This window comes from Falco naumanni, chromosome 21, assembly GCF_017639655.2.
Source record: "Falco naumanni isolate bFalNau1 chromosome 21, bFalNau1.pat, whole genome shotgun sequence".
Classification (NCBI taxonomy): domain Eukaryota; kingdom Metazoa; phylum Chordata; class Aves; order Falconiformes; family Falconidae; genus Falco; species Falco naumanni.
This window is the reverse complement of record NC_054074.1, coordinates 707873-732547: the sequence shown is the minus strand read 5'-3', so window position 1 is coordinate 732547 and position 24675 is coordinate 707873. Positions and strand designations below refer to the sequence as shown.

Sequence of the window (24675 nt, the reverse complement as noted above, 5' to 3'; positions counted from 1 at the left end):
GCGGCTCGGACCAGGGACCGGGACCCAGACACCCGGGACCAGGAGTCCCGTGGCTCGAAACCAGGACCGGGACCTCCGCGGCTCGGACCAGGACCACGACCCCCAGGACAGGGACCCCGGCGGCTCGGGACCGGGAGCGGGACAAGGACCCCCGGGTTCGGACCGCGACTCACCGGACTAGGGCTTGAGACCTAGACTGGTACCGGGAACCCCGGGATAGTGACCCTTGCGGCTCGGACCGGGCCGGGACCGGGAACCACGGGGCTCGGACCAGGACCGGGACCCTGGGACCGGGACCCCCACGGCTTTGATAAATGAATTGTAAAGGCAAAGCAGCTCGTTTTGGCATGACTTGTGGAAATGCATCCGTATCCTGTGCTGATGTGCTATTTTGTTTTGCTGCAAACCACACAAGTCTGCATCTCGAGAGGACAAGGTATTAGTCATCACCGGTGTCCTTACACAGCCTCTTTACAGCCTCACCGCCTGGACTGCAGGCGTGCTCTTGCCTTTTCCAGGCATCCGAGTGATGGGTTTTGCCTCAATATTGCCTCCACAATGTTTTATTTTTCCTCAGTGTTTTCAGATGACTCCTAATACAGTTTCACATATGAAGCACTTTACTCACTTGCGTAGATCATTCAAAACAAAAAAACCCCACCCACCCACCATGAATAGTGTATCTATGTATTTTGCCACAATACAGGTATGTTTGTTAATTATAATTTCCAATTCAGTACCAGGGTTAGTTTAAATAATTTAATTCTTCTTCTAAGTGCTTTACCGAAACACGTAACAAATTCTCCCTCTATGAATGCTCTGCCAGCGCTTGCTATGAGCTTGGCAACTTGATCGCTTGCTCAAAGTGATGATATATTGAGCTGCTTTTGCTTCACAAAAGTATTTTGCTGAGTTGTCAACCCATGTTTCAGTCTTAATATTTTAACTTTTCTCACTTGTCCGACCAAAGAATCATATTTACCTTTATGTTGAGTTTCATAGTGTTGACGCAAATTGTATTCCTTGAACGCAGACACTGAATTCTGGCATATCAGACAAACAGCTCGCTCTTTGTACTCCATGAAAAAATAATCAGAAGTCCACTTTTCTTGGAATACCCCGCACTCGGAGTCCATTTTTCTTTTTCTTTGACATGATGGTGTGCACGCGCTTCCCACTGGTGCTGGCTTGCTTGTCCTGCCCGGGAGCTGGAGGGAGGGAGGGAGGGAGAGACGGGGGAGCCCCCCCCTCCTCAGCCCGGCCGCGCAGTCCGGACAGGGTGGCCAGAAGGGACTGAAGGGACTTTGCCGCGCCGGGGCTCTGGCGACTCGCCCGAGTTGGCTGGGCCTCGCAGTGCAGAGGCTGCCGGCTGAGCCTGCCCGGCAGAGGAGATGCCCGCGCCTCTCGCCCGCCGCGCACCGCAGAGGAGGAGGAGGAGGAGGGGGAGGAGGAGGGGGAGGATGGGGGGAAAGGAAAAAGCTCCTTTCTTGAAAGTGGAATGGCAGAAGGTGCCATCGTGTTTTAACATATGTGGACAAAATTATTCTTTAGAGAGCCTCAGTTTACTTTTAATGACTCAAGAACCCAAAGCCAGAGTATGCGGTGCATTTGTAGTTTATCAGTTGAGTTTTTACTCCCAGATTCGTTTGGAGCACAAGGCTAAAGTGCATCTGATACCATCAGCACATGCCCTTTAGCCCACAGCAATCATCCAGAAGCATCAAGTAACCTCTCTGTTAGTTTCTGGCCGTAAAAGTGCTCATCCACAATGCAAAGCCAAACAGCTTAGCTTGAAACAAGAAAAAGCCGAGAGAGGGTTTACACAGCCGTCACCTAAAGGTTCCCAGCTGAGAGGCACGTCTACAAGTGCTTTCGTTTCTCAAGCCTCAACTAAACTCCTGGCTCACTCTGGCGTGATCTGAAGAGCCCGAGACTGAGCGCTCAGCCATGGTGCTGGAGCAACGCCCACTGGTTTCCCGCTGCTGCCCCGACAGCCACTGCAGCATGAGCAAGGCAAGGTGATGCTGAGTGTCTGTGAGGAGCTCTCTCGCTAACATAGTCCCAAGGTCTTCTCAAGGTGGCTGTGCAGACAGAGAGTAGTAACGAGGAGCGGCTGGCATACAGTGCCCGTCTGCCTCTGCAGTCAGCTAAATGGTTAATTGCATCCTTGGCGTTGTTTTACACAATTCACTATTGTGCCTGGAGGCTCCTGCATCTCTGCTGTACATCTCCACTGAGGACCCAGAGATGGAGACCTGAACTTCTGCTTTGCCTAACAGCTAAATTATACTTTGTATAGAAAACTGATCACGTGGTACCCTTGGTGGCAAGTTGTATAGATCTGTGACCCAATGAATTCAGAGTTGCTCTCCAAAAGCTCTGAAGTCTACCAGTCTTACGGTTACAGAGTCCCTACAGGGATGCACACACTCCAGCTGGGTTCTGCGCTCTCTCCTGAACTATGAGCGAGGAGGAGGAGGAACTGAGCGTAGGGCTTCTCATTTCTTCCCCTTTCATGCAGCACAAGGCACTCCAGAAGCAGCCATGGCCTCACAGAGCCTCCTGGCCAAAAGACTTCGATCTTGAGGGCAAAGGCTGAAGAGTGCATGAAAGTGAGAGAGACACCGGGGCAAGCACGTGTCCCACCTTGTAACATCACTTGTTGGCATCTTCTCATCTGATCCCAGGCTGCAAAGGGTTGCAGCTCCACTTGTGAATTACTGGGTACCCTTACAGCGGTATTATCAAGTAAGGAACAACGTTAGAGTAGCAAAAAGACACGGCTCTGCCCTCGGCTGGGGAGGCACACTGGGACAGCCTCCAGCGCCAGACCATTTTTAGCAAAAGCAATCACAAATACAATTAACTTCTTAGCTGACTTGTCTACAAAGAGGGAAAGGCTCCATACGATAAGCAGCACTCATTATTACTCTGCTGCAGAATTTAGTTCTTCCAGAAGTAATACACTCTGTTTCGCCAGCACCTAACAGCAAACCATATAACGTGAAGATGCGGAGTTAAGGTACCTGTAAATGCACTGGTTTTGTTTCCTGGCTTTTGTGCTTCCCAGGGCTGTCCTTTGTTGTGCAGCTCTGATATTTTCCAATTTTTTTATATTTGGATATAGTAATTGCTAACACAGAGCCTAAGGCTAGCAATCATAACATCTATTTACAACACGCACACTGGCTGTGTGCACCTGTTCCACCAGCCTCCCGTTTGCTTCAAACATGTCAGTCTCCCTGAGGACACGTTCAATGAGAAACCACCCCCCTACCCTGCAAAGCCCTGCTTTACTTGCTGCCAAGCCTCCTGCATCCCCCTGGACAGATTACTTTTGGAAGGCTGGCCAGGGAATATTTACCAGCTATTGAATCAACAGAGTTCAGCCACATGCCAACGTTTCATGCTGTTACCTAAACGGTGGCAGAACTCTCAGAACTCCATCAAAACAGAACTGGTTTGCACTTTGGTATTAAAAGTTATGTCCAGGCCTGAACACCTCGTTGAGAGCTGGGCCACACAGCAGGCTCCTCTGGGCAAAGATTTCTTTTCTAAGCAGCCATTACGCAAGTACCAATCTGTGAAAAAAATCTGAAACTCAAAGAGAACCTTGATTTGACATAGTGCTCTTGCTGCATGTTCCGTAGAAGGGAAGTCACCCACATCTTTAGATCTAATGGATAGTAGGAAAGAAGCACCAAGTGCAAGGTTCTGCACGTGGGCTGGGGCAACACCAAGCACAAGCGCAGGCTGGGCAGAGAACGGATGGAGAGCAGCCCTGAGGAGAAGGACTGTGGGGTGTTGGTGGATGAGAAGCTCGACTTGACCCAGCAACGTGTGCTTGCAGCCCGGGAAGCCCAGGGCCGGGGTGGGTGGAAACTGGGCTGTAAATCCTGGGCCAAAGTTATTTCCTGCAGCTTAAGAAAACTGCGTGGGTCTGGTGATGTCTGGTCGTTGTTTTTAAACCCTCCCCCCCCCCCCCAGTCGGTATCTCTAATAACAAAGGGTTAGAAGCCAGCAGGCAGCCCCGCGGTGCGCAGGCAGCAGGCAGGCAGGTGCGAGCGGAGCCCAGAGCCCCCAGCAGCATCAAGGGCAGCACCCACCGTCGCAGGCAGCGGAGCGGAGTGTCCGCAGCAGCAAGAGCCCCGCGCACCGCCCCCCCGCGGGGCGCCCCCCCCTCGCTGCCGCGGCCGCAAACCCCGCAAAGCCCCCGCAGCCGCGCACAAAGCGCGCACGGGCCGGCGCGGCGCTGGGAGCCGCCGCCGCTGCCGCGGGTCCCAGAGAAGGGCCAGGGGCCGGGGCGGCTCGTTGCCGCGCAGCCAGGCTCGCCCCTGCAGCCGCCCCGCAGGAACTGGGACATGGCGCAGAGGAAGAGCGGCCGCCGGCTTGGGAACTGCTCCGCCGGGCAGCGGCCGCTGGGTGATACACGTGTCAGCGAGAACCGCTGGAACAGGAAGCAGCTGTTTCTTCCAGCTGTGACACGCTCACCCTTGGTCGTCGAGAACACGGAGAGAACACCGATGCGACACCCGTTGCCGTGCCAAAGCTCCATTTATTGCAACACCGCTACACGTCTGACAAGGGAAGCCAGCTGGCAGCTGCTGCACATCTGTCACCGCCAGAAAGCACCCCCGCTTCCAAGGTGCGTCCACCAGCAGACGGAGATCTAGGAAGAAAAGGGAACGCTGAGTACACAGCAGGGCTCGGGTATGTTTCCCTCGGCAGCGTACAGAGCAACCGCATTTCTGTCGGGCACTACAAAATACGCTTCCAACGGCAGACTAGAACCTGATCACCTGAGGCCGACCCTGCCTGGGCAGGGGCACAACAGGGCACACACGGGAAACCACATCCCGCCCTGCTCCCGGTAACAAGACTGTCGGTAAAAACATCTTTATTACAGAAGGTGCTACTTATTTAAAATACCTTATTACAAAACATCTTATTACAAAAGTTATTTTTAAAAAAGTAGTATCTTGTTACAAACCACCTTATTACAGAAGTTACTACTGGTTAAGAAAGATCTCATTACAGAAGCTGTAAGGAAAGGTTTCGCCTCAGTTCATCTTACTGCCCGGTGCTCCCGTAGCACATCCCGGCCACAGCTGGGAGCTACACAAGCCGAGGCGGTCCTGACAGCTTCTCTGCTCCCTTCTCGTGCGTTTCGCTCAGGGCTGGCTCGTATGAACACGCATGAAGCCATTACATGGATGGTTCAGGTGCTCTTCCACATGGATCTCCTGAACACCACAAGTAGAGGATGTGTCCCCTTTATCCTTCAAACAGTATTTTAACATGAACACAAATGTATAGCTATTAAAAACTTAAGATCTGCTATCAACATAAGTACAATCTTCCTCTAAAAGTTTAAAAAATATTTTCAAGACATAATTAGAACAGAGTACTAGAATAATAAATAAGTTATCATTACAGATACCATTAGCATCAAAAGGAAATTATTAAACCAGAAGAATTCCCCAGGAATGTAAAAGATCAGCAGCTGTGACATACATACACTTGCCGGTGAAACAGAGAGCTGGTTCAGGAAGGAAGAAGGTTTCTTGGTTAATCACTTAGAAAATTAGCTCATCTTTCCTTTAGCTGCTCTCCTGAAATCTCAGACCCATTCAGACCCAGAATCTTGCGACTTTCCAATGCTTTTGTTTCATACACGATCCCCAGTAAAGGGCCACGGTACGACTGCAAGCAAAGACAGTGAGAGCACCAACCACCACCTATGCCGAGCATACTGTAGCTCCCAACAACGTTAAATAGATAAATAAATAAGTGAAACAGATTCCTAACAGAGCACTAAAACCCATTTGCTTCCCAGTAAGGATGTCTCGAGAAAGTGTTTAAGGGTTCCTGTAAAGTTCAGACTTTCCAAATCTAAAGAATACAAACAGCTAAGGAATTACTTCATATTAATTACTCTGACCACTCGGTGCTTTATAACTTGACGGGTAGAAAATGTAATGAAAGAGGCCTACTAAACAATACCCTACCAAGTTAAAAAGAAAGCAAAAAATAGAGTGGTGTGGGGCTGGTTTTGTTGTTGGTTTTTTGTTGTTTTGTTTTGGGCTTTTTTTGTTTGTGGTCTTTGGTGTTTTGTTGGAGGTTTTTTGGTGTTTTTTTTAAACACAGCTGAAATGATCCAAAGTGGTTGTTGTGGGCAAAGCTCCACTGCTGCTGGAGTCTGACAGGGGAATCCAGCTGGCAGCTGCTGCACATTTGTCACCCACTTCTCACTCTCTTATTTCGTCCTCCAGAAAGCACCCCCGCTTCCGAGGTACATCCACCGGCAGACGGAGATCTAGGAAGAAAAGGGAATACTGAGCACGTATCAGTGCTCGGATATGTTTCCCTTGGCAGCATACAGAGCAATTTCATTTCTATCAGGTACTATAAAATATGCTTTCAATGTCAGACTATAACCTGATCACCTGAGGCCTACTGTTTAAAGAAACAGGAATTCTTCCAATTTTTCAAAAATTTAAATATAAAAACCCAAAGCAGATTATAAGAAAAGTGCTCCCATTCTTCAGTATGTATTATTTAGAAATGCCTTTGCCACCATGGATACCAAAAGCCAAACATTAATTACTGTAAGCCCCGGGCAGTATCTACAGAAAGGCCTGACCTGCTTGTGCCATATCCCTTTGTTTACCCAGAAAAGGCACAATTGCCTCAAAGCACCCCACAGCCAGCGCCAGGATCCCAGAAAAAACTCATGGCATCACAGAGAGGACAGACAAGAGGCTCCTTTTTTGACAGTTACCTCGATCCACAGCAAAACAGAGATACTTCCCACGTATGGCCAGATCTTGCAGGTCAAGAAAGCGAACAAGTACCCCGGTAAAGTCACAACAGCGCTACCACTGCAAACGTCACCCACAAGAAATCTAACCTCTAAACAAACACATTCACATCTTCCAGCCTCTGTTTGTTCTCTGTACTACGGAGTTCCTGCCCAATAGGCACCACTTTTGCACTTTCTGACACCTGCCTCCTGCCAAAGCAGACTGTTGGGAACACATCTTGAAAACGCATAGGGATGGAGAAATGAGGGGGCTTGTAACAATGCACCTCTAAATTATGGCAAGTTAAGACACAGGGTATGACACCCACTCATCCCAAAGAGCAGACTGCCAGGACAGGCAATTTGAAATGCCTTCAATGAATATATAATGACGTCAAGGTAATGGCAACTGAGCTGGAGCAAGCAGCTGCCGCTCAGACTCCCGAGAGCAACTTCGCTTTGGGCTTCACACAGATGTTCAAGAGCTCAGGGCCAGGCCTGTCCCCACATTAACTCTTAACACCTTTGTAGGAAGAGATTTCACTGTGACCGGATAGGAAAACTAAATGAACATTAACAATATTTTTGGCTGGAAGGTGCAGGAAACAGTTCAAGGGAACAGATGACAGCATGGGAGACCTTGCCTGAATGAAGATTTGCCCTTAGCAATTGCACCTAGATATGTATTTACCTTGGAGGGAATGAGAGAGAACACACAGTGACACAACTGCAGCGGCATGGCAGTGGGTGGTAAATGTCTAGGGCACCTTGCAGCATAAAAAAGAAAAAAAGTCAGAGACAGTCATCAGATTATTTGCAGGACTAGACGACTCACAGAAAATATATGGTCAGCCATCGAGAAAGAAAGTTTTTTTCCTTAATGCCTCAGCATCAGCTTAAATGCTTCAATCCAGAAGTAACAAATTCCCCCTGCTCCATTCTGAGATGCCTATTTCCAGAAAGACGGGCTGCAAACAAAAATTCCTCCCATCAGAATCTGGTCCTTCTCCCGTGCTCTTTTAGAAGAGGAAGCACAAGCCACAGATATTAGGTCCAGTACAGCTGTGCTCACTAGCTGAGTGTACCTGTGGAGCACAATGCAGAGGAGATGGGGAAGGAGACTCAAAGTATTTACAGAGTTCCTCTCAATCCTTTGTGAAGTCCAAAAGGACTCCTGTTGCAAGTGTGTATGCTGCCAACAAAAGCGGACAGATTTATTTCAAAACTCCCATTTTAACAGACGAGCTCAGCTAGAAAGTAGTGGGAAAAGCAGATGCATCATCAGCACCTTCAAATCTATGTCCTAAGAGTGAGCCTGGGGCTGAAAAAAAGCAGTTCCTGAAAGGTGAACCATTCCTTGCACCTCCGTGTGATAAACATGACAGGAGCTAGAGCACCATACCCATCGCTTCTCAAGAAAAAGAGTGGGAAGGGAACAGATGACACAGCCCGTAATCATTTGCAATGATGTATCTTAGCGCCGAGTTAAGTTCTGCACCCTTTGTAGCAGACTCTGGCTCCCGGGAGGACTCAGAAGTAGTTGAAGAGGAGGGTTCTTCACCCGCTGTGTAGTTAATCTGCATTAATGACATTAACTTACAAAAACCACAGTGGATGCTAAATGTTTGCACAGCTTCAAAAAGGGACTCTAAAAATCAACTGAAGGTTACTGAGGCCTTTTCTGCTTAATGGTACAGAAATGCCGAAGACACTGTTGGAGACAGGACAATGAACTAGAGACACCTTTCATCTAGATTCTGCTGGGCAGAATGTTCTTAAAACTGGTAAACTAGAATTTAGCTGAGAAGGCTGGTTAAATACATTGGTTTTCCATTTGAAGGAAGCAGATAACCCATCTCAGTGATTTATGGTGCTGCAGAGATGGGCTGGCAGCTATGGAGGGAAACCCTGGGGACGGTGTTTTAGTGAAAAGACGCTTGTCTTTTCTTGCTACAGAACAGCTGTGAAATGCAAAGAAGTCCAGTCCAGCTCTTTGGAGGGAAGCAATGCCTTCTCCACAAAGGCGGGGGTTTGATTCTTGGTGCGTTTTTACAGATTAACACCTTGGGTTGGGCTCAGAGCTGCTCCCAGTCACTGAAATGTACCACATTATATTGGCTCTCGCTGTGTGGTATCTAGAACTTGGTGTCACCGTGTAACAAAGAAAAGTGATGTTAAAGAAAAGTGACATTAACATAGAAAAAACCAGCCTACTGAAATAGATGGAAGAAGAGCCTTTTTCACAGCAGGGTGTATGTATCAAATGCAGGCTCAGAAAACTTGCAAAGGAGTGCCCAAAGGAAAACAGGAAAACAGAGAGGACTCCATCACACTCAGAGGGCAAGTTGCCAAGAAACACCTGGAAATCATCGTGATGCATTTTAGCACAGAGAGATTAAAAAAGAAGCTGTTTCCAAAGTCTCACAGAGGACAGGAGGTGCTGACAGACAAAGGTGTAGTCAGAGCAGCAGAAGTCAGCTTGCACTTGAGCCTGCCTGCTTCAGGCTTACAGCTGACATGCAGCCGACAGGCTACGCCAGCTTGGAGGCTTCTATCACGCACCCAACTGACTTTGGGCTAGCTTGAGCCTGATCACGTTTGGCTCAGCTGTGCTGTCTATCTCTACCCTTAACACGCACACCAAGCCTCAAAGGTACAACCGTGGAGATGCAGGCCTGGATGACCGTCACATTTCCCAGAGAGCAGACTATGCCAATTGTTGCTAATTAGCGTTAGCATAACAGTGTTTCATCCCTGTGGAACAATCCCATGGGAATGCTTTCCAACATGTTCCTGTACATAACTTTACAACTGGCACGTTAAGCAAATGTTTTGCTTCAGATATGAAAGCTGAGAAGTTTGCTAGTTATCTGTGATACCAGGAAGTAATTGAACAAGAACTCTCGATTATATGTTTTAAACAAAAATTGTCTTTTTTCAAGGTGGCATCCCACCTTTTTTCTCAGCTTCCTGACAGAAAGACTTTATTCCTTACTTAAATGTTTGAAAGTGATGGGCATTATGAGCTGAACTATTAACTAGCATCATGATCTGGAATCTAGAAACTACCCTTTGAAGTGAGCAACAGCTCTTCAAACTCTACCATCGGCTCTTTGATGAACAGCTGTGAGGGAAACAGCTTCTTAGAGACTTGCAAGCTGAACCAAATTCCCCTCTAGAATGGATCCCAAGTACTTTTTGTGTCCTCTTATGTCTCTCTAATCTGTGGACATTTAGGTTTTCCCTTCAGTTACTAGATTTGTGAAGTTTTTTTTAGCCTCAGATACTCTGCGGCTTGTTTTTCTCACATGCTTCAGGACACTACCAGACTGGTACAATGTATTCAGTGATCTGAGACAAAGAGTTCAGACTTCTACACTAGCTTCATCAGTTCGGTGGTTTTTGCCCCTGGAACTTCCATAGTTACCTCATTACTCAGTGTTTCCTTCACAGCACTGTCGCCCTCCAGCAAACACATCTATGGACTTAATCTCAATATTGTGACATCCAGGTTTCTGGCACAACTCCCAGAACTTCAAGTTTTATTTACTTACGTAATTTATACCCTTTCCCACATCAGAGTAATTAGCATAAGTGTCTCTATTGAAGTGTGTTGGTAAGTACACGAAGAGGTTGTACAAGTTTAGTATTTTTACTGAAGGAACAATGAGGTACTTACACGGCAGACAACAAGTAAATTCTTCTACTCTCCCCTTTCTGTAATAGTTAGTTTCAGAGCAGCTGTCACCGTAATCTCTGAGAAAACGTAGAATCTTTCTTACCGAGAGAGTTGCCTGTGTCTGAACTGCGTCTTTTCCGGGAGAAAGATTTTACAGATGAATCTGTCTGTTCTACAGATTCGTTCACAGGCTCAGCTCCTGAAGTGAATTGTCTCTCTTCTGTCTCCGATGACCTGGATTCACTTTTAACACTAGTATTCTCCTTAAAAAAACACAACACAACAACAAAAGAAATAAAACCAAAGATCACTCAATGTTATCTTATAATAAAACTAATATAAAACCAATAAAACAAAATAAAAGCTATTCTTCTCCACTCCAAAAGGGCATCTAACAGGTGGTGAACACTGCCTAGACAGTTGACATAGTAAGTGTTTTTAACTCAGAATTAAGGTTGCTAAATTGAAACAACCTCTTACAAAACATCTTATTAAGCAAAATATGAGATCAGAAAACCAGAATACACAAAGTTAGGGTACATGTCCCCACAGTCTGAACTTTTCCCTCAGTTAACTAGCTAAGAACAGGTGCACTCATTCTTACCAGCACGTGTAATAATAATGACAGATCTAGCTCAAACAACTTGACAGAGCTGTGTGATGCAGAACCACATGTGAACCACACATTTCTGGTTGGGAATCTCACCCCACCCCATCCAGTCGTTAAGACATTAAGTTATAACGTGTTGCTTGCTTTTTAGAGCCCTCTGCTGCTGCTCTACATGTATTTTGCAGGCAACCATTTGGTAAACTGGTACATTTCCATGATCATGTGGCAAAAACCTGTAGCTTAAAAAAAAAAAAAAAAAAAAAAAGGCCCGAACAACCAAGTTCTGTTTCATTTTCACTGAGGCAGTACAGGCCCAAAGTTAAGCACCTGGAATCTACCTTTAGACAGAAAAATTTTCACAGTATCACCTGTTCTAGAATAGTCATCTCTTCTGCAAATATCTCATCCATCAATAACCTAAAGATGAATGACTGCTCAGAGCCTGCAATGTTTCCTTCTATTAAGGGGAAAAAAAGCTTTTGAAAACCATTATGTGTGAGTTTACAGAAGACAAGAGGTCACACTTGGTAATAAGATAGTCTTTCCAAAAATCACGCTCACCACTTTGAGTCTGTCATTACTCAATGTTGAGTATATAACAGGCTATGTGTATACGTATCAATAGAAACACACATACATTGCTTGACAAAGTTGTATAATAACATTCAAAAAGGCCTGTGCAAATACAGTAATGGAGTACTCCAGGGAGAACTAGTTCCCTCCCACACACCTCCTGCACTTGCTGGATACCCATTTGACTCTTTTTTTCCTCTTTGAAATGTGCTGTCTGGATGTATTGCTTTAGTACTGTTAACAAGGCCACGTGAAAAACACGTGGCTAGCAGTGCCTTTTGTCTAATGCCTGAACCACAACCCCTTCCCAGGCACAAAAACAAAGAAGGCAGGCAGGCTGTAGGTCACTACCTTCACCAGCTAGAGTCCAAGTCTCATGAGTGATGATGACTTCTCTATTCCTGGCGACATTTACATAATAGCAAGTTCTAGAAAAATTAGTGAGCAGCCTTCATCAAGTAGTGAGAGAAGGGAAGATTTCTCAGGTAAGCATTCTAAACTGGATATTCCACCGGACAACTGCTCTAGAAACAATTCTGCAAACTCCATTATTTAAAAAGAAGAGAATAATGAAAAGCAATACCAGGCAGGGGATGTAGAAACCAAATTGCAGTGTCTGATAAAGAAAAAACAAATAACATGCATATTGGGATCACCATTATTAAGACACTGTTACTAGCCTACGTGGTGAAAGTAGTCTAGACACTCTAACTAGCAGTTCTGCAAAGGACCTGGGGATGCTGCAGTGCCCAGTAAGGCTAACGACACCTTGGGCTACACCGGGACGAGCGTGGCCAGCAAACTGAGGAAATGTCATTCCCCCTCACTGCTGAACCTGTACTTCCAATGCTGTGTCCAATTTTAACCCTCACAGCTGCGTGTGTGGAAACTGAAGAGCAGTCATACTGCACAGCACCCCTTTCAGATTTCTTTTTATCACTGTGTTTATAGAATCTTACACACCAACTCTTCAGTAATCTAATGTAATAGGTAATAATACCATTTTCATCCTAACAGCATCAGCCTAGCCCACACAAGTCTGGTTCCCAAGCTATCCCTTTTTTTTATTGTTTGGTCTTTTAAGCGAGCATGTCTCTGACCATGGATTCACCGCACCTGTGGACAGACCCTCCGCTCAGGTCTAATACTTCTGCAACTTCAGAGTCCGAAACATTGTTTGGCAGAGAATCAAGCAAAGCTACCAAAGCTGACAGACGTGAAAGTTTTGCCTTTTCACTTCAGTTACTGAAAAACGCCAAAACTGCTGCATCTCACTACTTATATGACTTACGAGACACTGACTGGACTATACCTATACCCAGCTGGAACCATGATGGGAAGCTGAGGCACTAAAATTAGCAACTCGCATGAATGGGGTTTGCTGGATTAACCTTCCCCAAAGAAAGCAAGCGTTTCAGCCTTCACATAGGTATGCTGCCAAGGAGACTGAACGAAATCGGAGGCAAATTCCTCTTGATCAAGCATTACAGAAATGTTCTATTTCCACTTTAACAAGAAAATAAAACATTTCTTAGGAGTAGGAGTGGAATAAGAGATGCCCATTGAAGGCCAAAGCCTCTAGAAGTCTAGGACAGAAATTGACTGAGGCTGAGAGGACAACGCTGGATCTGAACTGTTGAATGTACTAACTCTTTTCATGTAAAGAGCTGCTCTTTAATTTGCTGTCTTTTAGGAAATCGGGAAAGCAGAATAAAGCAGGTTTCTACTAAACTGTTACTTCTATGAGGAAGACAGTTCAAGGCTCAGTGCTGGTCACAAAAGTAATTAAATGCTGGGAAATACTGTGAACGGAACAGAAAACAGAACAGTACCAGCTTGGTCAAAAGGTCCCGTATGCTAAAACCGACAGTTTCAAGGGCTGACTTCAGTCCACAGAGCAGAAACCCGAGATGAAGTACACGGTATCATCACAAGTCTTTGGGCTGAAAGTAGCTGGAATGTGTAAGCAGGAATGCCCTGCTCTGTTTGCGCTCCTTGTTCTTGCTCTTCCCTACACATCAGGTTACAGCTGTTGTTTTGAGACTTGACGCTGGGCAAGACAAACCTTTGATCTGACCCAGCAGAGCTGTTCTGATGCTCTTGTATGAACGGTGGAGGAATTTGCTCCCCCTCTGCTTGTATAGAGAGGAATAGAGCGGTCTTCTGTGCACGTCCACTATTCTGTCATAAGCTTGCTCTAAAACACATGGTACCAACAGGCACTGAAAGCCTGAGTGCTTCCAGATTCAGGGATGAGGAAGAAAACTGTGCTGGAGCCTGATGTGAGGAGTACAGGCACAGAAGCCTCCTCTGGAGAGTTCTGCACCTGCCATGACCCCAGGCTCTGGACAAGCAGGGTGTTAAGTTAACCTTCCCTCTCCCGAGTTTGGGAGGAGGAGACTAGTTGAAGAGTAGTTCTAACAGAAACAGGGAATCTGTCAAACAAAACGCTGAACACTCCCTGAATTGCTTTTCAATTGCTCAAAAAATGAGGCCAGTTATTTAACCAGGATTCTCACAAATATACAAAACCTCCCTCCAAAACAACTACGTGGTTCGTGTGCTTAATTCCCCCGGTTCTTGACAAGGAAGTTCGGGTCACGGACTCCAAAGGCCTTCAACAAGGGACAACCTATGATTCTAAAAATGCAGTTCAAAAATTCTCAAAACTGACAACATTTAAAGTGCGGTCAACACTTAATATAATGAGTGGGCACCAATTAAGGAGTACTGCCAACTCTATGCACTAGCACAGGGATGTGCTCTTCCCTACACGGTACTGAGCAGAACAGTCTAGTCTAGGCTTGAGCTATGCAGAGGCTTGATCAGAATACATATCCCTTTCTAGAAAGATACCCAAGAGGAAGAGGACTAATCTTTATAACGCTGAAAGCAACAATGGGAGGTTTGCGCCAGCTGATGATTCCCAATCTAGAAACTTCAGTGAAGGCATCAAGCTACCGACAGAACAATAAAACAGTAGCTTCAATGCACACACAAAAATGAGATTGAGTGCCTACATGCAAGGTAGGTCTCATGCAGCAGAAACAGATGCAGTCAATCTCCTGAGCTTACCTTGTTTTCAAAACAAAACAAAAAAAGCAGAGCACGCATTTGCTACCTTAACAGAGTAACATCTAGAATGCCCCTCACCCCTCATGAGACTTACAATTTTACATACCGGGAAGACCAGGTACAGGTAGACCGAAGTACAATTACAACTTGTTGTACACCACAAAGTATAAACCAATGAAGATGCTTTATACCAGTCAAATGTCAATAAACTATACTTTCCACAGAAAACAGAACTTAACAACTATTTATCAGAAACAATCTAACCGTTTCTCTAAATTTAAGCAAAAATCTGCCTCCAGCGGCAATTCTCAAAATACTCTTCTTTGTTGGAGATTAAAGATGGTATGTTACAACCTAAAAAAGCATCCACTTCATCACCACGAATACACCTGCACTACGCATGTTTCCCATGCAAATGAGCACCCTAACTCGGCCAACAGGCTGACACATGTCATGCTCATTAACATGGGAAACATGGGATACTTTTTCATTCCGTCTTCTTTTTTATACCTTGCTTTACCAAGCAAACCCTTCACTGTCCATTAAAAGCTTAATTAAAGAAGCCTTCAGTTCTTAAGCAGGCAAGAATATTGAAAAGCTATCGGTCCAGACCCTAGCATTGCTATCAAATATAGTTACCTCAAGAAAGATGTTGGTTTACCTCTCCTTACCCCTTACCTGCTCTGGACTGAACAATTCTTCCTCAAAAAACATGAGGGAGAACTCAGCTGGGCGGTGATCTGGTTCTTTGCTCCATTTTTCATCTGCTTCCTGTGTGGTCAGAAGTTCTTGTAGTATTTTAGCAGCAGCAGCAGTTTCTATAGACAGAGTGGTATCGGCAGCACAAAGAATGTCAGAAGGCTGTAATGGAGACAAATTCAGTGCTCCATCTGCTTCCACCAGAAATGATGTGTCTGAAGTTACAGGAGTGAGACATTCCAGCTGGCTTTCCTCAGTTGAAGAAGGTGTGTAACTATTAACAGGCAGTGCCTGATTTCCATTAAACTCCAGGATCGAATACTGGCTCTCTACAGGTGCCACTCCCACCTTTTCAGCTTTGCATGATGAACGCACCTCAGCGGCAACCTGAAACGTGGCTTCAAGACTGACTTCTGCCTTCCTGTTTTCTTCAGATATATTACATAGCCAGTCAGACGGCATCAGTTCAGCTTCGTAAGATGACTGCATTGGAGGATTCTGGAAAAAACAAAATGCAGTGAACTTTTGTATCAAAAAATTACCGTGACAGGATGTGTATTGATTCTGTTTATCCATTTATCCAAAAGCTTGAAAGATTGTCCGTTATTCTCAGTTAAAATAGCAAGTTTAACCAGAAGAAAAAAGAAAAAAGCTACTGCTTTGTCTTGGTTTTCATTAACCACCTTACTCTTGGCACGTTTCCTTTCTTCTATTCATGGTCTATCCTGGAGAGAAGGTTACTTACTAGGAGCTGGTGTATGCCTGCAGATGCATTGTCTGCACATCCTTTGCACCGCAGGTGTTAAATATACCCAAGCACTCAAATCAGAGACTTCTGGTCTTAGTAGGACCTGTGGGGGTACACTAGAACCACCCTCTTCACGTGCCACATACGTAATAGAAAATGAGAGAGAAAATCCACCTGCCTTCAGTTCCTTCTAAAACTCAAGCATTCCTGTTGCTGTTATATAAAAAAAATCAGTATAAACCGCAACATTTTTAAGCAAAAGAAAAAGGTCCATATGCTGTAAATGTGCATATGGACAACACAACTTGAGGAACTCACCGCTTCTTAACCAATAATACCATTTTCCTCCTCAAGTGATTGTCCATAGGCACATCTACACAAGGGGTGCCCCCCAGGGACGCCCCAGTCCCAGGATGAGTGGGAGTTCAAATACCGGTGAAAGCAAATACCGCAAAACTGCCCTGCCTGTCACAGCCTCACATCTGGACTCTCCTGTCATGACAGTGTCCCACAAAGGCACAACTCAAAGTCTGCATCGATCTGCATAAAAACCCGACAGAATTTCAGGTCAGAAACACTTCTTGTAGAACCTACAGAGACTCTGCCTTTGCCATCACAGATCAGGTCTGAACACTACTAAAATTTTTCACTGTAATGACATCACAGGACGACAGGACACAATCAGCAATCCAGTGATGATTTTTTTAGTAGCATTCATATATATCGAGTAACCTTTAAAACAGAATGAAGACAATGAAAGAGTTTTTCCAAAGCAGCAAGTCCTACCCAAGTGAAATGATAGATGACATTTTAACAGCCAGTGTCTGTACTGCTACTTCTTCTGGAGGTGACTCAGTCAAAGGACACTAGAAGGGTCATTTCTTCTGACAAATACAAGTCATACAATGATGTTGAACAGAAACTCAGGTCTATTTAAAATACAGCCTTCTTTTGGAAGGGATCCAGTATGAAGGAGTAGTCCTTAGTGCCTGACTATCCTTAGACCTTTTAGCTGAGCTCATGGTTAATGAAAAGCTACTTCCAGAGACGAGTAAATTAGAGAACAGGAAGCTACAGGATCACCTACTAGGAAAGCCGTATCAGATCAAATGCCAGTGAAGGACTTGGTCTCTCCCTGATGGAGATACCACAAAGAGATGAGATCCTGTCTCCTGGGTGTGTGAAGGCAAGTCCTAGTGTGGATTCGTGTAGATGTGCCAGTTTGCAGATAGCCACAAACTGTGGAGGGTGGGGGGAAACGGAGGGGGAAATAAAACCTGGAATTTGAGGAATTTAGGTTGTTAAGCAAAATCTTTTCATTAAAGGCTAAGCCACCTTTATGTTTTTATGAGATAGGTTCAAACATTATTCCTCTCATTTGATTTTTTTTTCAGTTCTATTTTTTTTAAAATGTTAATAAGGTGTTTCATTTCTGTTGCTTTGCTTGTTTAGTGTCATAAGTAGTCAGGATTCTAAGTAAGATCTGGGTTACCAAACCGTCCAGGAATAAGATCATCCCTGCCAAAAACCAATGAACCAACCCACCCATACTGAATCTTTTTCTGCCTCTTCTTAGGGGACCTCAGCTTGAAGCTGTTACAGCACATACTGTCCTCTTGGATGCACTACAGGATCTCGTGTGTATTTCCAACAGGAGAAAGGGGCCACGCAAAGGTACAATTTAAATCCTTTTAGTTCACCTGGAGAAGGATGGGGGGAGGCAGCAACAAAACAAGGAAAACCGATAAAAGATTGAGAAGTCAGGGCCTGAAAGACTAATAGCTTGCTGGTCATTCAAGCTCAAGAGGAAAAATGGTCTGACTTAGCAGAAGTGGTGAAAGAGAAGATGGGCATTTCACTTATAAGATTAGTGTAGCGTGTGCAGGAATTAAAGCACAACCACACCTTTTCAGGGACCGCTAGGACTACACAAATCTGGCTTGAGTGCTTGGGCAATCGGAATTAGTTCAGGCTTGATTTCTTTTTGAAATAACATGGCTGATTATCATTCCTTATTACAAATAAAAGCAAACTACTTAGGACTGCTTTTAAGGTCAGAAAGTTCTTCTTTTTTCTTGCATGTTTATTTCTTCCCGTTACCTCTTGCTTCAGTTCCACAAGGAAATACCGACAGCTTAATAACCATGGTAATAGCAATAATCAAACAGCAGGGCTGCCATTAAAAAAAAAACAAAACGAGGTGGGGGCAGGAAAAAAAAAATTAAAAAATCGCTGAAATCCAATATGTAGCCTCAGTTCACATCTATGATAAAGCAGCGGGGAAGTATTGAGCTAATGGTTGTGAGCTGCCAGCACTGCTGTTGCAGAAGATAGCAGGAGGTCTCTCAAAAGACTCATTCCTACCCAAGGATACTGATTCATCACACTAATCCAAACCCCACTTAAGAGAACCCAAATGAAAAATGGGTAAGAAGTTGTACCTGAGCTCCCTGTTTTGTAACCAACCGTGATGAGAGTGTAATACAAACCTCTGAAACCCCGATTTCAGAAACCTGGTGAGATACACCACCATCAGCCACCATGTCTGGGTATAACCACCTATGTCCCCTTGCCATTCCACGCAGTAATTCTCTGTAGCTTTTTCTGGAGAGCAAACTGCAGCCAACCAACCAGTTAGTTACGGGCCTGGTCTGCCCATGTTCCAGTCAGGGTCACCTAACACTTTCAGCAGCTCAGGTGCGTACTGTACAAGCCCAGCAGCTGGCCTCCAAGACCCAGAAACTCCACCTGTCTTAAATCTCTCCTAAACTTAAGAGTGATGCTCTCTGCAAGACCCAGTAAGGAACAGCACAAGGTTTAGGCTTCCTTGTCCAAGAGTGCCCGCTTTTCCTTCTGAGACCACAAAGCACCGTCTGGATCCAACAGAAACGGGGCTGGTAACCAGCTTGCTGACTACTAGCGCGCCGATACGGTTCACTGTCTTCGGGACTGGTCCAGCAGTTTCGTATAGGCTTTGCCACTCCTACCTAGCAGCACACAGCGGGACCAAACAGCCTAAAACGCCCCGCAAACCACGCTTCAACAGCATCGCACTGAATTCCTGCAACTGGTAGAAGGTATTGAGTGGAACGATAGGAAATATACCACGCAATAGTTCTATTTTTTGTGAAGAACAATAAAAATGCTTAGTCAGCCAGGGCTGATGAATTTTACCACTTTTGAGGATTTGTGCAAGAGGTTACTGATGGATGATCAATACACCAGCTGGGCACGATGCTCAATACTGCAGCTTGCCACATCCCCCAGCAGAAGTCTGGGGAAGTATATGCCCCAGAACACACAAAAGGCAAACTGATTATTCCCCACAGCTCAGCAAGAACCGCAGGCAAACTGCTGTCTTCTGTACCACCTGCACAGCCTGTCACCACGTTCCAGGAGAAATGACCTATGCTATGCTAAGACTCAGAAATCTCTAGAAGTCCCGTTGATCCACGCGGTACGATAGTTGTGTTACCCTGCTCAGAGACAGCCGGTTAGACCTGGTGGAACTGATACAGGGCACTGCTCGCCTTTGGCCTGCTCACGCAGAGGATCGCCTTCCCACAGTCTGCCCAGATGCTCGGCAGCTTTTTGCTGGGGGTTTCCAGGAAACAAAGCAACCACTAGCAAGTGGCCTAAAGCTCTTCTGACTCCACACACTGCCCATGGACTTGCTTCTCCAAACAACTGATTTTTACTAGACCCTTTGGACACTGTATATTATCCTTCAATCTAGCCACAACACCACCTTTGACAACTCCTTTGGAATGATTTACTATCCCATGGATCTCGGCCTTCCGAGATAAGCTATTTAATTGTGACTGCCCATCGCTCAGACGGATCCTCATGTCCTGGATGAAAAAAGCAGCTCACAATCAAAGTGAGAGGACAAAGATGCACTGTGCGAAAAACAAATACTACAATATCGACGGCATGACTGGCTGTTGGCTATTTATAGCCTTACACTAACGTGTTATCCTGGCCATAACCTGCCCATCTTGGATAAGCTTATTTTTTAAAAGAAGTCACGAATAAAAGAGAAAGGTTGATATTTGCAAGACAGGAAACTGGATGATCAAGCTTGGGTAGGTCAACCCTTTTTCAACACGCATAAGCATAACTTGCTTCGCTTGTCCTCTGTGAGGGGAAAAAAGTATATGCGTTATGCTGTAATAAAAAAGGAAGCTCTTGCATTTTTACTTCAGATCTTCTGATATCTGATAAGCCAGGCTCTCCAAATAAGGTGCAGTTTCCACTAGAATTACATAATGCATTTTACAGGAAGCACTGGAGTTATCTTTAATAAGAGATCTCCGAGGTGGGGCCCATTCCAAAAAGTCACCTTAGTTTTTCTCGTTCATCAAATCAAACTCAGGACTGCAGGAAACTATCTGAGACAAAGAAGTGGAGCTGCTTCTCAGTATTTTCATAATATTAAAGAATCTCTTTTTGTCCAGGCAAGAACATTCTTCAAATACAAATGCAGGCTCATTAACTAAAAGTGATTCTGGTGAAGTCAAGCAAAAAAACACTCCACTGATGAGGACACCCACTATGCTGCTACCCTGAAACCTAACCTGAATTACAAAACTACCCGTTTAACATTCAGTCGTTCTTTGAAATAGGTATTTGTAAACCACATCACTTTCACTTTATCAAGCAGATCCATTCTCAAATTTATATCCTTAATTTCACAAGTGTACAAACCTGCAGTTCATTCATACAGTCTCCTTCGCTTTCACCTCCTTTCAGTAGGCTACGCTCACCTGGACAAAGCTGTCGTGGGTGCACGCTGAAGCAGCAGGACCAGCACAGCCAGCCAGAGGATCTGTGTGGGCTGCTGCTGAACAACTCTGCGGTGTGGCTGCAAGAATTCAAACACAGCTATCAGACTGCCGGAACCTGTGTCTGGTGTGCAGAGTTCTATTGCTTACTTTGATTAAACATTTCAATAATCACACAGTAAACGAAATTCCAGAAATTTATTGTTACCTCCCAAGTCATTTTAAGACCAATTTCTTAATCTTAAAAATATTTAAGATATGTATAAATACATTAAAAATATATATTGTAAAATTGGTAACACACACACATACATACATGCAGAAACTTCATAATCAGAGTCTTTTGTGTCTTAGTATCACCTCTCTGATTTGGCTGCTTGAGTTTCTTGTCACAATACACCACAGAAAGCGTATTCACATAGCTGAGCCTAGGTGTTCGTACACACTTGTAACCATGTGAATTTTAAGACTTACAAAGAAAATGAATTATCTTAACCAAGAGTGTATCATTCCGAAGAATATCATGACTACTCCTAAACTACCACTCACCAGAAAGGTCTTCTTATGTAAATGAACCCTACAGGCACAGATGCATTCAAAAGGCACGACCGGACTTGCACTGTCAGGTGGCACCAATAACTAATATGTCTCACATGGTCTCCATGACTGATTTTTCATTATTAGACACTCTCGGATAATAAAGCTTCAACGCATTTCTTTGACGCGATTCTACTACTGTCAAAGGTTTTGCAGATAGTTGAAAGTAAACAGAACTAAATCCTTAAACTAATTATGGTCTAAGGCTAGTGGGGAAAAAAAAAGACTTAGATGAGCATATTTTATGTTACTGACTTTTCAATAAGAATCGTAATGAAAAACCAGGGAAATCTTTTGGTCACGGAAGTTAACAAACAAGTTTGAATACACACAAAAAGAAATCTTTTGACAAAGTTCTACTTTGATTTCATTTAATGGGACTTCAAAAGTGAAATGAATAGAGTCAAGCATAAGATTGAACATACATTCTTTAGTTCTCTCACTTACTAAATACGTATCTTAAAGTTAACTATCACTTTCCAAACAAACTAATCTTGCTGCTGTGCTCTCATGATGAAGGAAACCAGACTTTTTCATGTGGACATTTGAAAAAACACGCTTTCAGCATTCTGTATGTTATAATATATAGAAGAAAGGATAGCGGAGAGATTAAAGAGATACACAGGCACAGAAGTAAAACCACCGAGACAGTCCTAGAGTGACAGTGAAAATTAAAAGATTTATCATACTCCAGTGAAATGTCACTTACACTCTCAGAAACGCTAATTAATTCACTGGAGGTTTCAAACGCCTCAGATTCCCTAAGTTTCTGTATTTTAGTTTTGATTACACCTTGCAAAATTTGGTATGTTTTCACTGCGTTCTCACACCCACCTCCCATCCCAGAAGATTCTACCTGAGCAACATAGCCAAGTTGTCCTTTAAACTTAAAGCAAAAGGAGCGTCATCCAGTGAGAGAGATCTCCATATTCATGTCTAAATCTACGCTGGTCTCCCTCAGCTCCCCTGCAGGCAGTACTTCAAAACAGGCACTTCCAGGACACCAGCAATCTTACCCCAGGACAAACTCTAAACCGAGCTACGTGAAATCGCACCCGAGACGCCCCTTTCCTTCCCTTGACTACGGGAGAGGGCTGGGGCCTTAGCTGAGACAGAGACAACTACAATTCATCATGATGAGTTTCAGCCTATGCTCTGTACCAATAGAGACGCAAAGCAGGGACCACCTCCCACCTTAATGAAGCAAGTATTCTGGATGAGGCTTGGAGCTACCCGGTCTAATAGAAGGTGTCCCTGCCCACGGCAGGGGGGTGGGAACTTGCTGATCTTTAAGGCCTCTTCCAACCCAAACCATTCTATGATTCTCAGGACACCTGCTCCTGGGAGAAGACTTAATAGTTAGCAGCTGGTAAGGCAGGCTCCACACTCTGGCCACCACAGTAATCTCTGCATAAGGCGCACGTGGCAGAAGTTGCCTGTCTCTTAAACATTTAAGTGTGTCTACAAGAAATGCCAAGCTCCTCAGAACCCTTCCTTGACAAAAATGACGTTACGGGAACTGTTGATTATTGTCTGAAATGTTCTCAGCAGAGGTCTCAGAAGAGATGCACAAAAGATTTAACGATTTCACTGTGTAGGATTTCTAAACAGGGATAGATAGCTGTCTTTGTGAAGGTGCGGCTGCCAAAGGAGAAGTAGGCAGAAGGAAAGAATAACAACTGAGCTTTAGTTTGTTCAAGGCAAGAGTCACTGTTCTGAATTTCAGAAGTTTTAGGGAAATAAAAAAAAACACCACAAACCCACAACAAATACACCACCACTCCCCAGAAAATACCCTATCATGTGATTTTTCCCATTCAAGGTAAGGGCAAGGAAAAGAACAGTAATTTGCTTCAACTCCTCTTCTGAAGAATAAAAACACTTAAGTGAGACTGATTTATTTTGTAATTGAGTGATTAAGTGAGACTGACAATTGTGGCAGAAATAATTCAGAAAAAAGAAAGGAGCCAAGACTTTTGTACTTTCTAGTCTTCAGTGCATCAAAAAATACAACATAAAGAAGCTAAGCAAGAAAAAAAATTTAGATACAAAAACAGTATGAGCAGAATGAAATATTCTACACCAGGAGTCCTCAAACTATGGCCCACGGGCCGGATATGGCCCCCCAGGGTCCTCAATCCAGCCCCCCGTATTTACAGAACCCCCACACCACCCCCACCCCCGCCGGGGGTTGGAGGGGGAAACCAAGCAGCTGCAGATGACTTCCTGCCATCTAATCCGCACGCCGGCCCCCTGTTTAAAAAGTTTGAGGACCCCTGTTCTGCACAATACTTTTGACTGATCTTTGAGTTTAAAACCTTAACCTGGAAAAACATGAGACCAAGGCCTAGGATACTACTTCTTAATAACAAGGTCTCAGTGCTTTAATATCATTGTCCAAGTTTTGCTTAATTAAAAAAACAAAAATGAAAGTTAGCCTCACACCGACTAGTTTTGGACAAATGTTCTTCTCCTCGCCCTTTCACCTCAACAGAAAGGCTATCCAGAAAATCACCAGGGGACACACAAAATCTGGAGGAAGGACACGAATACCAAACAGAAACTCCTTTTGCTTTAGGTCCATCTTCCTTTTAGACTTGACACTTTCTAATTCTCACTTGAGATATACACATGGCGGAGTATTGTAGAAAAATATTTGAAAGTCTCACTTTAAAATCTATTTTTGAAAAGCAAATGCAGAATTTTTTTTTCATACCTCTTGGATAGCAGGCTTGTGAGTATGGCACTGAAGATGCAGAGCTGCTGCAATTTGCAATGGATGTGGCAACGCTTTGGGTCCCTTGCTGAAGTGGCGGAAGCGAAGCCGCAGGCTGGAGTGTGTACGTGGCTCCTGTTGGAAGTGTCTGGAGTACAGGAAAGGCAGCCCCTTTATCTGGAAAAGCTGGGGAAGCCCCTTGCCCTGGCAGCAACCCAAGTGGTCCCTGCTGGATCCAAGTGGAAGGGACTGGAGTCGGATCTAATCTTTGTGCTGGTAAAGTGCTGGGGCTTGGCACGAGGTTGCCATGTAGGAGTTAAGGAGAGAAAACACCTTGACCGTAAAGTTGATGAAACTGTCCTACAGTCAGCAGTCCTGCAGTGGGTACAAAA

General features: G+C 44.7%; 1 protein-coding gene across 1 annotated transcript; it reads right to left on the bottom strand.

Moving 5' to 3' along the window:
• Positions 1–1566: 1566 nt before the first annotated feature.
• LOC121080173 (heat shock factor protein 5-like) lies at positions 1567–21047 on the bottom strand. The gene is made up of 5 exons (XM_040578044.1): positions 20894–21047; positions 15418–15936; positions 10585–10744; positions 4492–4669; positions 1567–3581 (listed from the first exon to the last, which is right to left on the bottom strand). Exons 1-5 carry the CDS (start codon positions 20906–20908, stop codon positions 3566–3568), a joined length of 888 nt encoding a protein of 295 aa, XP_040433978.1. The 5' UTR covers positions 20909–21047; the 3' UTR covers positions 1567–3565.
• Positions 21048–24675: the final 3628 nt, after the last annotated feature.